This window comes from Ictidomys tridecemlineatus, chromosome 3 (assembly GCF_052094955.1).
Source record: "Ictidomys tridecemlineatus isolate mIctTri1 chromosome 3, mIctTri1.hap1, whole genome shotgun sequence".
NCBI lineage: Eukaryota > Metazoa > Chordata > Mammalia > Rodentia > Sciuridae > Ictidomys > Ictidomys tridecemlineatus.
In genome coordinates, this window is record NC_135479.1 from 60,305,647 (window position 1) to 60,321,529 (window position 15,883).

General features: G+C 36.7%; 2 protein-coding genes across 29 annotated transcripts in view; one reads left to right on the forward strand and one right to left on the reverse strand.

Annotated features, from left to right (window-relative positions):
- Ncor1 (nuclear receptor corepressor 1) overlaps positions 1–6,423 on the forward strand; it is a 156,431-nt gene extending 150,008 nt beyond the window's left edge. For 23 of the 28 annotated variants that reach the window (XM_078042927.1, XM_013365441.4, XM_013365451.4 and 20 more), the window contains 2 exons: positions 2,016–2,195; positions 3,634–6,423. In XM_078042927.1, coding sequence (XP_077899053.1) covers positions 2,016–2,195; positions 3,634–3,821 — 368 coding nt within the window. In that variant the 3' untranslated portion in view covers positions 3,822–6,423. The remainder of the gene's footprint in view (positions 1–2,015; positions 2,196–3,633) is intronic. The other 5 variants (XM_013365445.4, XM_005340816.5, XM_021720566.3 and 2 more) reach the window with 2 other exon arrangements.
- Positions 6,424–6,554: 131 nt separating this feature from the next.
- Ttc19 (tetratricopeptide repeat domain 19) overlaps positions 6,555–15,883 on the reverse strand; it is a 28,755-nt gene continuing 19,426 nt past the window's right edge. Inside the window, 3 exon segments of the mRNA XM_078042937.1 lie at positions 6,555–7,893; positions 8,547–8,709; positions 10,052–10,206. Of these exon segments, the coding sequence (XP_077899063.1) occupies positions 7,760–7,893; positions 8,547–8,709; positions 10,052–10,206 (452 nt within the window). The 3' untranslated portion in view covers positions 6,555–7,759.

Below are 15,883 nucleotides of genomic sequence, written 5' to 3' on the forward strand. Positions count from 1 at the left end.
AACGCGCTCGGCTGGCATGCGCCGGGCACTGGGTTCGATCCTCAGCACCACATAAAATAAAATAAAGATGTTGTGTCCACCGAAAACTGAAAAATAAATATTAAAAAAAAAAAAAAGAACCCAGTGCCTCACGCATGCTCAGCAAGCACTCTACCACTGAACCACAACCCCAGCCCTCACAATGTTTTTTGTTGTTTAGAAGGGGTAGGGATTGAACCCAGGGGCACTTTACCACAGAGCTAAATCCCCAGCCTTTATTTATTTACTTACTTTATAGACCGGGGGGGGGGGGGGGGGGGGGCGCTCACTAAGTTGCTGAGGCTGGCTTTGAACTTGTGATCCTCCTGCTTCAGCCTCCTGAGTTGCTGAGATTACAGGCATGTGGCACTATACCCAGTACATATCTGTACTTACCTGTACATTATCATGACAGAAGCATACATGTTTTTTAATAAAAGTGACTTCCAATTGTAAGAAAAAACGACAGGCACAGTGTAAGCTTAAGCCATATGGATCACATCATCTAGAAAGTAGTGCTGCTGCTGCTGCTACTGGAGAAGCATTATTCCAGGCACATCTTAATGTACACACAGATAAAAAAGTTGGATTAGATAATTTTTTACCTCCTGTTAAAACCAAGCATACAAAAATTTTATTTACTCTAAACTTTTTTCTTAATTTTCTTAATCATTTCAGAATTAATATCTTTTATACTTAAAAAATTTACCTGAAGTTCAGCAGTATTTCAGTTTTTAGGTTTATTTTCTTCTGTTATCTTCAAGCAAAAGCTCTCACTATGTTTAAGGAAAAGATTAAAGAGATTAGACATTTTTTTTAACCTAAACATAATTAAGCTAAAGATAGTGTAGCTATAAAGATAGCTACTCTAAAAAAATGAGCATTGTCTTTTCCTTCCTGCTTACCTTCTAGTTTGTATTGATTTTTAGGAGAAAGTCAGGCTAGGGTTGTGGCTCAGTGGTGGAGTGCTTGCCTAGCACGCCTAAGGCACTGGGTTCAATCCTCAGCATCATATAAAAAATAAAAGGTATTATGTCCATCTACAATTGAAAAATACATTTTAAAAAAATATACATGAAGGTTATGATTGTGAATGGAATTATGAGCCTGGTTATATAGGATTTGGGATAGGGTGAAAATTATTCTATTGGGACTGAGAAATTGTGCTGGTGACCTGAGCTCTGATCTCTTTTGAGGTCTGATATTTTTTTCTAGAGCTTAGTATGTGGTTTAGTGGTAAAATGTTTGCACAGCATACACTGAGGCCCTTAGTTCAATCCCCAGTGCGTGTGTGTGCACACACATACATTTATATATATATACATGTGTTATTGTAGAGCCCAGTCAAAGTAAGTAAGTAAATAAATAAGGGCTGGGGTTTAGCTCTGTGACTCCTATGAATTAAACAGAGCCTGAGAAAATATACCTCTGCTGAGGTCCCATAGTGGCATAAAGAGACATTTGCTAAATACTTTCCCTTTGATGTACACTTCAGTGGTGTAATTAACACCCCTCACCCACCATCACTGCCACACCATTTACTTCTTTCAAATTGAGAGCCAGAGAGAGCAGGTAAGAATTTAAGATTGTGCAAACCTCTATTTTTTAGCACAGCTTCCATATTCTTTTTTATTTTTAGATGTTGATAGACATTTTTTTTATTCATTTATTTATATGCAGTGCTGAGAATCAAACCTAGTAACTCACACATTGCAGGCAAGCACTCTACCACTGAGCCACAATCCCAGCCCATCAGCTTCCACATTCTTAAGGCCAGCTTTGATGTTTAACAATATTTATTTCCTTAGTTGCCACATTTTAAGTTTATAACATAAAGATGTACCCCTTTGTTGTATTTGCTGCAAGTGAAATTCCGGCTTTCTTTTAAATAGGGCGATTTCATTGTGTACTAGAATCTGGATTTTTTATGCTATCATTCTAATAAATCTGTATCACTAATTAATTATTTAATAGTTTAACTCGGATTTCACTTTTAGCAGGAGTTTGCAAACCAAAGCTGATGAGCAAGTCTAACAGCAGAAAGTCTAAATCTCCTATCCCTGGGCAAGGATATTTAGGAACTGAACGGCCCTCATCAGTATCCTCTGTACATTCAGAAGGTGATTACCATAGACAGACACCAGGCTGGGCCTGGGAAGACAGGCCCTCCTCCACAGGTGAGGAGCCCAGTTTAACTACTAGAAAGCAACTTCTATCAATGCCTTGTCATTCCTTCTTATAAAAACTTAGAAATACTTTATTCCCATTCTGTATCACTAATAAGTTCCACTTTCCAGAATAAAAATTGAATGCATAGAATCTTCAAAGTTTTTAATGCAGGGTCTGATACCATAAACTAAAAAGAGCTATGAAAATAATCTCATCCATTTTCCATCTGTATTTATGCTGGTTGGTAACCAGCATTTGCTATTTGCAAAGCAAATAAGTCTATGTAAATTGCTACTCCTAAAAGTGACTTCCCCTTGTTAGTATTTCCTTAAGAACTTCTTTATGAAAGGCTAAGAAATCAAGTTCAGAAATAAGAAAATTACATCTACATAAGCTGATGAAAGTGTTATTTTGTGCCTTTTCATAAATTTTTTTTTCCTTTATTTTTATGTGGTGCTGAGGATCACACCCAGTGCCTCACACTTTTTAGGCAAGCCCTCTACCGCTGAGCTACAACTCCAGCATGACTTGCTTTCTTTTAAAATAAATCGGGTATTTGCTGTGTATTTCAGAGAATTATATACTGTTCTTCACTCAGGGATTAAATATATATTATATGTAACCAAAAAAAATTTTTTCAAATGTGCTCTCCCAGTGAGAAAAAAATTTCGCATTAGACTAATACAAAACTACTTGCCACATGGCAAGTAGTTGTGTATCAGTTTGAAAGCTTACAGCCTAGACAATATAGCTGCTTCTCACATGTTGAGGAAGAAATTACTGTTAGACCATAAAAATGGTATGTTTTATGATTTCAGTTTCTTAAGCTAGAGAAGTGTTCAGGGGACACAAGGTAGCAGGGCTCTTAGTGTGCCCTACTTCTATATCTGCCCAGTGGTAAGTAAACACATCGTGCTGCCCCTTAGCCTGCTGAAGTTTCTGGATACTTGGCCCCTCATCTTCTGAGCATTATATTGTTGCATTTCTCTTGAGCAGCAAATATACTACTTATGGTAACTTTGAAATAATTGTTTTTGGAGGTCTGTTCTTTTGCGAAAATAGAACGTCTGAATATATAAATCCATATTGTTTCTATTGCTTTCATTTCATTGAAATAATCACAGAGTTGAAAATTTGGGACTTAATGGCTTAATATTCAGTAGTTCTGTGTGATTCTCTATGGAAACATAATAATAGTTATAGAGGTAACTGAAAGTCCAGCCCTGGGTTCAGCAACCCTTGTGCTTACTCTCATTATTCAACCTTTTTATGCTTGCACTGATTGCTGCATGTCACTAGCTAGAATCTTAATTGCTGAAATGCTAGTCCTTGTGTCACAAGACCATTTTAGCAAAGTAATTCTGTGCTACTCCATCCAACCTAGGTGGTATTGGATGAAACAGCAAGTATGTGTATGACACTGAGACCTCATTTTTCTTTTGCCAGGCTCAACTCAGTTTCCTTTTAACCCTCTGACTATGCGGATGCTCAGCAGTACACCACCAACATCCATTGCATGTGCTCCCTCTGCTGTGAACCAAGCAGCTCCTCACCAACAGAACCGGATCTGGGAGCGGGAGCCAGCCCCTCTGCTCTCTGCACAGTATGAGACTCTATCCGATAGTGATGACTGAACTGCACAGGGAAGGAATGGGAAGCAGGGAATGGGCACAGAGGAGGGAGCTTTAGTTTTTTGGTAATTTTATTTTCAGTTGCAGGTCAAAAACCTGCCCTCCCATAACTTGTGCCCAGAGACTTCAGGAGGGCCAGTGCCACAGATGAAGAAAAAATGATGGAAATTCATTTGGAAAATCAAATGGGGGTGGGGGGGGAACTGCCTCTGATACAGGCTATTCAGTGGATTCTAATAATAGTGGAGGGTTGAAATGTAGTTTCAAAAGTGGACAATTTCTGTTCTTACATCTGTTTATAAAGAAAATCATAATGTCTTTAAATCACTCTTATGTAAATAGATGACCTTTTTGCAGTGTATCCCCTTGCTGTAGTATCTGGTGTACTTATGTTCAAATCAGCGCATCAACGTTGGGGGTAATTTTTTAAAATCTTTTTTGTCTATCTTTTTAACCCTAGCCTTCTAAACAAACCTCATACAGCCCAGTTATAATGTTGGCTGTCACGGGCATTGTACTTTTATCTGATTTTGTTCTCTCTAAATTCAGCTTCCCAGTGATGTTTAAAATTTTGTGAAAATGTTTAGATTTTTAACATAGACCCTGTCATAAAATCTATACATTAGGGTCAAAAGGTAGGAGCAACAAAATTCTGCCATACTGTAATTTCCAATGCAGGCTTTAAATTTTTTTTCCACTAGTAGCACTGAAAAAAATATTACTGCATGGATATGTTATAGTTCAGTTTTTAAAGTTTTAAAGGCTTATTTGAGGCATACCTCACTGTTATGCACACTGGTAATTTAACCATGCCCCTAAGTATTCCTTTTCTTCTGCATTTGATGCAGTCCAACAAAGCTTTTGTTTTGAAATAAATTTGACTACCCTGTCCATAGCTACAGATTATTTGTTATTTAAGGCTCTGTTGTCTCAGGTTTCAAAGGAAAAACTTACTCATTTTTCTTAGTTTGATATACGATTGACTGAGATAAAATTAGATAATGATCTGTGTATGATCATCTGTGTATTATCTCATTCTCTTTTGTGCTACATCCTGAACAAGTGTCATGGTGAACACACAGTCCTCTTCCATCTCTACATGTCGCCACCATTGTTTCCTTGGGAAATCATTTACTATCATTTTTCATTTCAGATTCAAGGTACAAATAATTTAAAAGACTAAGTCCTAATTACACTGAAGGGTCAGTTTTATCCATCATTAAGAATTGCTTTTAAAATTTTTTCCATACAATTTAATCACAGCATTTAAGCATTTTTCCACAGTATATAAATACTAATGGTTTGGGGGAAATGCTACTGATAACTGGAAGGAAGTCTCAGAATGAGTAAATTAGCATTTTATAGACTTTCAAGTAAACCTAAGATAAATCTTTTCAAGCCTCTTAGGTAAACGGGTCTATGATTAACTGCTGACTGAGACCCTCCTATCACCTGTTTTACAGACACAGGCCCATATCATTCAATAAGTGACAAACAGGCTCTAACCCATGTATGTCTGCAATCAAAACTGTTACATCTGTCAGTCCACACTTTTCTTGGTCCTCAAAATAAACTTTAGCTCAGGCTTAGTGGTCGGAGTTCCTATTATTTACAAAGTTGAGGCCTTTATAATAATAATCAAACATAATTTTAATGTGAATGGAAAATAACATCTAAATGTTCTAATGAATGTTTTCTGCTTAAAGGTTTTTTTTTTTCAGGTACTGATAATATTTTTGAACTTTGTTGCCAACTGACCCAAACAGATCATGATATTTTTCTATGATCCTGAGGGTCTTAAGTTATCTATCCCAAGTTAGGTTAGTTTCTGAGAACCTATTGGATCAGAGCCTAACTTGTCACTTTTGCAGTTCCATTCAAGCACCCCAAGGTGAGCTGCCACTAACACCATCCTCATCCCAACACATTTATGTAATGCTCCATCTATCATCACCTGGAGAAGAGATTTTAGAATGGGAGATAAAAATCCATCATTTTTTAGGTCAAAAACAATAAAAAGAATTCTCATACAGCTTACCTACAAAGCAAATTATTTAAGAGGGGCAGAGGTACGTCTTATCATGATGTAAATCTCAAACATAGCATTTGAGAATGACTGATAACTTGCTGAAGTTAGGTGCAAACCAAGGCATATAACATCTTGGCAGGCTGAGATTTAAAGTCATCCTTACAACATGATTTTTAGCACTCAGAACATAATCAAGGTCTTCCAATACTGTTGATAGAAGTATTTTCACAATTTTCCATTTTATGTTTATAGTTGGATATTTCACAATACTTTAATTTTGGTATGTTGATTATACTTTGAATATATTTATGCCCTGAAAATTCCAGTGACATAAGACACAGTACAGTTCAAAATTTCAAACTACACTATTTTAAACATTTACATTTAAATTCAAACCTATCAGTAAAGGAGGTCGGTCCTTTTCTTGCTTCACTACCTTGTTTTATAACAACTTTCATGAGAATACCCGCATGCAGAGACTTTTTGAAAATTCAGTTTCTCCAGGAGAGCAACCACAAACCGAATCATTGTGGAAGATTAAAAATTCTTAAATAAAACTTGGAGTGAAAAACTTAACTTCTGGTAACGCTTGCAATTGTGAAAAGGTAAAAACGTTTTCAATATAGAAGGTGAGTGGTTGACACTACATTTAATTCTTCAACAAGTTATTTTTCTGAGAAACTAAAAGACTACTGGAATACATACAATATTGTTGTATAGTTTATTATGAAAAGATACTTCCAGTGTATACATATGAACCCAAAATATCTGTTTACCAATTCCACTCACACCCCACTCACAAAGGCATATCAACAATATCAGTGTTCCTTAATGGCACCTAGAAAAACTATCCTTCCCCCTAAACAAATGGCTTTTTGCAAGTCTGCTGAGGTAAGGAAATCCATCTATGTATCTTGTGTTTACATACTTTGAGGCAGGGCAATAAAGCTCTTTCAACACAGCAGTATACTCATTTAAAGTCATCTGACCAGATACTTTCTCCCATGGCTAAGAATCTCATTCTTTCCTCATGTTACAGAAGAGGATACTAAGTAGAATCAAGGTTGGGAATTTTAAAATCTACATTGGTAGGGCCATATTCTAGTCAGGTCTAGGGTACAGCCCAGGCATTGCTTTAAAGAGGATCTCAGATGACTCAGTTTTGTGACCTCACAGTTGCAAAAAATGTCAGATGCTCCAGGATACCACTGGCAAGAAAGAGGTTCCATCATTCTTCCACCCAACCATTAATAGTTACATATAACCAGATAAATAGTTCACTTTTATTTATGACTAAAAGGCTACTACACTTTCAATTGCCTAATTCCCACTTTAAAACTTCATGCTGGGTACAGACAAACTAATATAACACTTTTCCTCCTCTGTGTGTTAAATCCCACTGTGCTTCATGAAAGGTAATAGAAACAACTCACCATAATTTCCCTTTGCCATGAGTAGCTCTGGTCTGCCAGATATTGACAAAGTAAAAGAAGAAAGGGCAGCAAATCAGTGAACCAAAAATCTTTCGGTAGCGATGTTAGGCATAATTACCAGACCCCCACACCCACAACCCAGAGGAAAAGTGGCCCATCTTAATCTATAATTACACTTAGACCAGCATGGACAGCACCTATCCATATAATACAATGGAAAGCATCATTTGACATCAATCCTTAGAGGTCATAATTAGTGAAGGGTGAAAGTTGTTTTTCCTTTAAAAACAAATGTGGCAGTATGTACAACTTGTCCTTCACCAAGGCTAAGTTGAGGAAACCTGAATATCAAGAACAGAAAATTTACACCATTGATTTGGGTGCCACAGACACTAGAATAATAGTTATTCCTTTAGGCCACTAGAAACTACCCTCCCTACAAAAAAAAAAAAAAAAAATGGGTTTAACACTTGATAATATTAAGTCAAAGATCTACTTTTTCTTGACAGCTCAGCCAATTCTTCCCTGATGTGCTGTACAGAAACCTCATCTCTTTTCATCTCTGCTTGCTTCAGTGCTTCCTGGTAGATCTCTTCTGCTTGTGTATATCGTTCTAAAATAACCCAGAGAAAAGGAAGAATAAGAAGAAAATGTGTTTTCAAAGTGAATCTGAAGAGAAAGCATTAATGAGGATACAGGTGTAATTTACTGTGTATTTATTAGTAAGTGACAAGGCTGGTACTGCCTCATTTTATCCCAAAATGACAAGCTGATTTAGCCTGGAATGTGTAAAACGCCAAGCCACTGAGTGTTTTGGGATTCCTTACTATGTCCTTTCTGGTATACCCTAGGGTCTTCACTGGACTGGCCAAGGACTACACTATGATGATCTGTGTATGGTGACATGTTATCTTATATTTCTGAAAATTGCAGGTGAAGCCCTAAGCAGTATGTATCATAGTGTGCTAACACACACATTCCTAATCACACTAGTTTTGCCAACACAGAAATGCAGTATAGTTGTGAGAACAGCAATCTTTAAAGCACTACAAAGTTTTCCCTAGCTTGATAATGGTTCATCGGGCTAATGCAAAAATATAGAAGTCAACCTAACAGACATGTTGTTTTTGGCCTTATTCAACCAGCCTTTTAATTTTAGGAGTTTCCGCATTTCCCCTTACCTTCCTTTAAATACCATTTCACAAATTCATAAGTAAGAAATATCCCTTCCTAAAGCAAGTCTGTCAAGTTTCCAAGGCTACCTACCTCTGTGTATCAAAATTGCAGCTAGGTTACTGAGTACCATGTGCAGCTCAGGATGATTTATCTGTCTTGCCAGATCTGATGCCCTTTGCATATAAATATAGGCCTCATCAAAGTGGCCCTGTGCGTCCAGAGTAGTAGCCAGGTCACTCATGAGCACAATGGTCTGTTAGATAAAAGAAAAACAGATTTTTCTTTAAAAATACACCATAATATTAATTTGGAGTTTGTTAAACTGTGAGTATAGTCAAGATTTCATCTTTCTAGGCATTCCACAAAAGATGAGGATTGTAATCAGCCTTTAACAAATTGTGGGCATTTGTTACTCAAATTGTACAATAGATATTAGTTCAACAAATGATACAAATTTTAAAAATTAGGAAATAATCAGATTAATAAGTATTATTCATTTTATCAAATTAGAAGTACCAAGTGAAAAGCAACAGCAAGAAGCTACAATATGATCCCACTAAAGATTCAGCAGTTTTGAGAAGCAGCCTCCTATGATCTGACTACCTCTGGGATCTGGGAGCCTCACTGTTTCATATGTAGTTCCTGCTGGTAATGCTGAGAATCCACAAAGAAGTGATATATCATCTATATAGGAAGACTCACATTAAAAGTATTTAAACTTTTGGTACTAAGCGACTTTTTCATCCTCCCTTACCACTGATCCCATGCTTTAAGCCCTCTGATTGTATTACTCAGTGATCTGAATCCCATGCTGCTTGTATTATTCCTCAATGATACTCTCATAAGGCACTTTCTTTTAATAAGTCCAAAATCCCTTTCCTGGAGATAATTTGTACCTCAAATTCCCTTCCCAAACATTCCATGTTCAATCCAGTGGGTCTTAGGTTGGGAACTGCAAGCTTTCAAATAAAGCAATCTACTCCTCAGCACTTGAGAATTTATTCTGATAGAAGAGAAAGGGATGATTTCAATTTAACATGTTCAGTATTATAACATGAGTCCCAGCCAGGGACAGTGGCTCACGCCTGTAATCCCAGCAGCTCAGGAGGATAAGACAGGAGGATCCCAAGTTCAAAGCCAGCCTCAGCAAAGGTGAGGCACTAAGCAATTCAACGAGACTCTAAGGCACTAAGCAATTCAGTGAGACTCTCTCTCTAAATTAAATATAAAATAGGGCTGGGGATGTGGCTCAGTCCATAAGTGTCCCTGAGATCAATCCTGGTACAAAAAAAAAAACCAAAAAGTTCTTTAACTGTGGGGCAAGGGAGGCAAGGACACTCATGTATAACTTTCTTACAAGATTCTAGTCAGGGGTCTGCAGACTCCACTTTGAAATACCACACGATATGCTCTGAAGCCACAGAAGCACACAGTGCCTGCTTAAACCTCCCTGGTAGTGACGGATCAGTAATCTCAAATCTTTTCTGAAACAAGCAGTCAGGGACAGGGACACTGGTGGTAAGAAACTGAATGAACTGGGGCTGACTCTGTTCCCAATGTGTGGCATTAAGGCACTGCGTGTTTTCCTCCTTTACCTGTGGGTGTCTTTCTCCTTGTATTTCTTCAGAAATCTGCAGAGCTTTTTCATACATCCTTTGTGCCTGTGATGGCTGCTTGGAGAACAGAAGGTAGCGTGCACAGGAGTCTAAGCACATGCCCAGAAGGAGGTGGGTATTGGCTTTTTCTTCCGCTAAGAAAGAAATAAGAGCATTGCTATGGAAGGCAAGGCTGAGTTAACCAACCTGCCTCAGCATTTTGAGTTATACCATGACTTATAATCCACCAAGTCCCAAGTGTGTAATTCTGCTAACATAATAAACATTAAAACTATTTTGTAATTACAATATATGATATATTTGTATCTGGGATGATGGTACAAAAACAGGTTAATACAGAACCCACTGAATAGTTTGTCACTTAGAAACACTCTTGACCTTATGTTAAAAGGAGACAATTTAGGTGAATTAACATCCAGTTAAATGACCTTCTGGACTAGCTGAAATTGTGGGACTTTTCCCCTCATTTAAAGTAGATTAAGGGCTGGTTTTGTTAGCTCAGTGGTAGAGTGCTTGTCTAGCATGGGTGAAGCCCTGGGTTCGATCCTCTCCTCAGCACCACTTAAAAAAGCCAGGCACAGTGGTGCACACCTGTAATACCAGCAGCTCAGGAGGCTGAATCAGAAGGATCATGAGTTCTAAGCCAGCCTCAGCAACAAGGTGGTAAGCAACTCAGAGAAACCCTGTCTCTAAATAAAAACAAATACAAAATAGGACTGGAGTTGTGGCTCAGTGGTCAAGTTCAATCCTCCGTACAAAAAAAAAAAAGTTCTTTGAATAAAAATAATAAAAGCCCCTACATCAGTTGGAATGTGGAATACTTTTAATTTGAAGCTAGTAACATTTAGAAGAAACAGATGAAGATAAATCCAAAGGAGAATGAGTCAATGCAAAGTCTAGATCCAGTGAATGAAAAATCTTAAGAGGGCTGGGGTTGTGGCTCAGTGGCAGAGTGCTTGCCTCGCACATTTGAGGCACTGGGTTCAATCCTCAGCACCACATAAAATTAAAGATATTGTGTCTATGTATAACTAAAAATACATTTTTAAAAAAAAATCTTTAAGAATGCATTAATAATTCAGAGAACACTAATTTTTGAACTGAATGGAAAGTTTCAAGTCAAATTTTAAAAATAGTTGATCCAATTTTGGGGTGCACTTCTCAACATAATGCATTATCTGAAGAAGAAACTTAAAACATCTCATATCACATGAAAGGAACTGGAGAAAGCAGACCTACAGAACAGTAACTTGTATAAGTAAAGACTTTGGAGAGATGATCCAAATAATATACAAAAGTGAATAAGCAAGAGTAAATGGAAATTCTACAAATTTTTTAAAAAGTAAATGTTCCCATAAAGGACTAAAAGGAAGTTACCTCAAGTAATCTCATATAACAAAATTAGCAAGACACTTAACTGAAGCTGTCCAGTTGGGTTTACTTTTTTAACCAACAAAGCTATGGTTCATAGCAGACATTTTTCCTTCCATGTCTTCGAAGTTTTCAGAAAATTTACAAGTGGCATACAGGATTTAAAGACTCATCAAATAAACTATGGTCAATATGAACAGATGGTTGAAATTACTGTGAAAAAATAATTATACAATGAAGAAAGGCAGCTAAAAATGAAAAGAATGAGATCTCTTTGTGCCCCTTAAAGTAAGTTCATAAAGAGGAGCAAATTGTAAAAATATGAGAAGATTGAGGCTGGGGATGTGGCTCAAGCGGTAGCGCGCTCGCCTGGCATGCTCGCGGCCCGGGTTTGATCCTCAGCACCGCATACAAACAAAGATGTTGTGTCCGCGGAAAACTAAAATAAATAAATAAATATTTAAAAAATTCTCTCTCCCTCCCTCCTCTCTCCATCTTTTTAAAAAAAAAAAAAAAAAAAAAGAGTGCTTGAGTAGCATGCACAAGGCCCTGGGTTCCATCCCAGTCCCTCAGAAAAACCAAAGAGATGAAAACAAAAAACACAAAAGCACAAAAATAAAGTGACAAGCAATTCTAATGGATAAAGTTATTGCTTTATCAGTAATAGCAATTAACTAGAGGAAAAGGCAGAAAGCATTATTACTGCGGTTCAGCTCTAGTTATAATTTCAAAGAAGTATTTTAAAAATACATCTTAAATTCATATCCCATTCTGACCACAATAAAAATGAAAAGATCTTTTGAAAAACCTGTTTTAAAAAAATATGACCAAGAGAAATAAAAGCATACTATAACACAATTTCAAAAAATTAGGCTTCATAAGAGAACTTTTAGCATTTGCCAAGTTAAGGGAAAATAGATTTGATAAGGTCAAAAAGAAAAGAGTTCTGGGTGGTGCGTACCTATAATCCCAGCTACTTAGGAGGCAAGGAAGGAGGATTGGAAGTTCTAGGCCTGCCTCTGCAATTTAGGAGACCATGTCTCAGAATAGAAAATAAAAAATGTTGAGGATGTAGCTGAGTAGTAAAGCATCTTGAATTCAATCCCTAGTACGTATTTCTGTCTGTGTCTCTGTCTCTCTCTCTCTCTCTCATACACATACCCCATTAAAAAGTTTCGATTCTAAGAAATAATTATTGAAACATGGTTCTTTGAAAATTAATACAGAAACAGGTTATATAAGGAAAAAAATCAGCTTAAATAATAAATTGAGGTAGTTTATATAAATCCCCCCCCAAAGGATCATTTAAACCTGGGGGAAAGGTCATATTTATTTCTTCAAACTTTATATTTTCATTATTTCTAATCATAGGAAAAAAATGCATCTTAAAACTTGAAGAAATCAGGATTTATTATAGAAACTTCTACTCAAAATATAAGCAAATATACTAAAGGGCATTTACTTCAAGAATAAAAGAATGGCTTAATGCATTAGCATATCAAGTTAGGCCTACACAAAACACAGACCAAAAACAAATTTGATGGAAGTACTGGAACAATTATATGCATTTATAAAACTACATTAATTAAAAAAAAAAAAGTATCTCCTTTAGGAAAACAAGCACAGACCTCTCTAATCACCCTCTCATATCCTTCCCTAAACACCAATAACAATAAAGAAAAATCTAAAAAGGTCTTCAGAACTAAAAATATCAGCTACCCAAATTCCAGGAACATCTTTGATTTTTTGCTAAACCAAACCTCTTGTTAATCAACCACTAGCACTTCCTGAAGACATAATGGTTTTAATTAAGGAGGAAAATAGAAACTAACCTAAGGTTTTTGGTCCCAGTAATATGACTGGTTGTCAGAAACCCTTCTGCTTCAGATACCTAGAAATTTTACCTAGATAAAATAGAAGAGTAAGTTAAAACCCTGAGAAGAAAGCACGTGAACTGACACAGTTTTTGCTGGCTTTGTAGGGTGACCTGGGTGTTTCTGTATTCCAGGAATTAATACAGCCTTTGACTTGTGTAAAATGGAGAAACACATCTGAAGTCCTTTGTATAAAATACATTCCCTATATGCATATCCCCTCATAAGCAAAAAAGCCACTCTCTCATTGGACAAATTATCAATTACTGGAAGAGCTTTATTACATGTCTTTTTCCTTTATTAGAAATTTAGCTCCCTGAGGGTAGTGACTTCATTTATAGCTGGAGCTCATGCCTGGAGTATCTGGCACATAATAGGCTTTCTGCTTTCTCTTCACTGAATGCTTCAAAAACTGAACCAATTAATAAACAACACAAGTACTTAACTAAATATGAAAAAAAGATACTATGAAACTGAAAATTATAATTACAGAATTAACAATTAGTATCTCATGAATCTATGAAAACTCAAAAAAATCATTAAAATCATTAAGAAAAGGATAGACTAATAACAGGCCTGGGCAACTAGCCATCCTGGTGATGGTGGTGGTGGAGGAGGAAATTTTATCCCTATCTCAAGGCATATTTTAAAACAATCAACTCTAGACCCCTGCATGTGGGGAGCAGAGAGAGACACCAGTCCAGAGGCCAACTTGGGAACCTGACAAGACGGCCTTTAGGAAGTCTGCCCTGCAGGATCATCAGGAAACCTAGCCTTTGCTGGCAGAACCAGTTGCTGACATTGCAGCAGAACCAGAGGAGAGCAGAAGCTATTATTTTCATGGGGTCATGGCTATCCCCAAAGATTTTTCTTTTAAGGACGGACTTTAAAGCTTGAACTATTCATTCCAGAAAATACCCCATACCAGCACCTATCTCATAACCAAAATTTATAATCCTAATGTAGATAACTTGGGATGATGATGTTTGGATATTCTGAAAGATAAATGGTCCCCAGCTCTGCAGATTCACATAGTTCTGCTAGGCATTCAGGCTTCATTAAATGTCCCTCATCCTGAGAGTCCATTAGCAATGTAGTGGAGCAGTGGAAGACCAATGAAGCCCAAGTCCTATGAACAGCCAGACCATGAACTAGGCTGTATGCCATGAATAATATTTAAACTGGTCCAATCAGTATGCATCACTTCCATTCTACCAAGAACTTCTTATCTTTTGGTTTGCATTTAATGTGTATGGTCTCAGAGACATTACAGAATAAAACCTCAAAACAAATCTGTATTGTCCTGATTCCCTATTATAAAGCACAAGCAATGGCTCTCTGCTTTTTATTCATTTCCCCAACCATGGTTTAAATATAAAGCACTGGGGCTGGGGTTGTGGCTCAGAGGTAGAGCACTCGCCTAACATGTGTGAGGCACTGGGTTCGATCCTCAGCATCACATAAATATAAAATAAAGATATTTTGTCCACCTATAACTAAAAAATAAATTAAAAATAAAAATAAATACAAGCACTATGAATAAAGGTAGCTGTCAAGAGTTAGCTACAAGGGGGTTTATGTTACTTTTGAGGGATGGTAGATTTGTTTTACTTTTGTGGGCTTCACCCCACGCGCTCCCACAACCACCACCACCCCCACACTTTTTATGGTAATCTGATGCATTCGTTAAAAGCAGCTAACCTAGTTCTTTAAAATGTACTCTCTAGGGGCCCGGGTTGTGGCTCAGTGGGCAGAGTGTTGCCTAGCATGCATGAGGCACTGAGTTCGATCCCTGGCACCACATAAAAATACACAAATAAAATAAATGTATTGTGTCCATCTACAACTAAAAAAAATTTTTTTAAATAAAATAAAATATACTCTCTAGCCAAGTCTAACTTATGCAGAATGCTGTTGATCAGCAAGCGTGACCAAACCAAAATGGGAATAATAAACAAACATCAGCCCTTACTAATGACACTATGATTTTGCTGTCAAATATAGATTCCCCCCTTCAAATACAACTTGTGACCATTTTGTATAACTTAAGTGAAAACTTCTGTAGAGCTAATGTTTTAGTAAAACAGTTTTTGTTATCCTAAAAACAAATAAGCTCTAAGGAAAATTGGAGACTAAATGTAAAAAATGGCAAATATTTAGAAGAGAATATCTTTATAACCTTAGAAGAGTAAAGGACACATAAAGCAACAAACATCAAAGAAAATATCAAAAGCATCTTATTAACATCCAAATTATAATCTGTGTATCAAATGCACTAAAGTAAAAAGACAAGCCACAAAAAAGTTATATAACCCACAAAACCATAAGAAGTTCAAATACACAAAGAACTCTTACAAATCGCTAAGAAACAAAAATTCCTTAAAAAATAAGCAAGGAGGCTGGGAATGTGGCTCAGTGTAGAATGTGTGCTTAGCATTCACAAGGCCCTGGGTTTAATCCCTAGTACCACAAAAACTACAAATAACCAATCAATAAATGTGCAAAAGAACTAAACAAATTTCTCAAGAAACACAAGTGGCCAACAAATATATGAAAAAATGTTCAA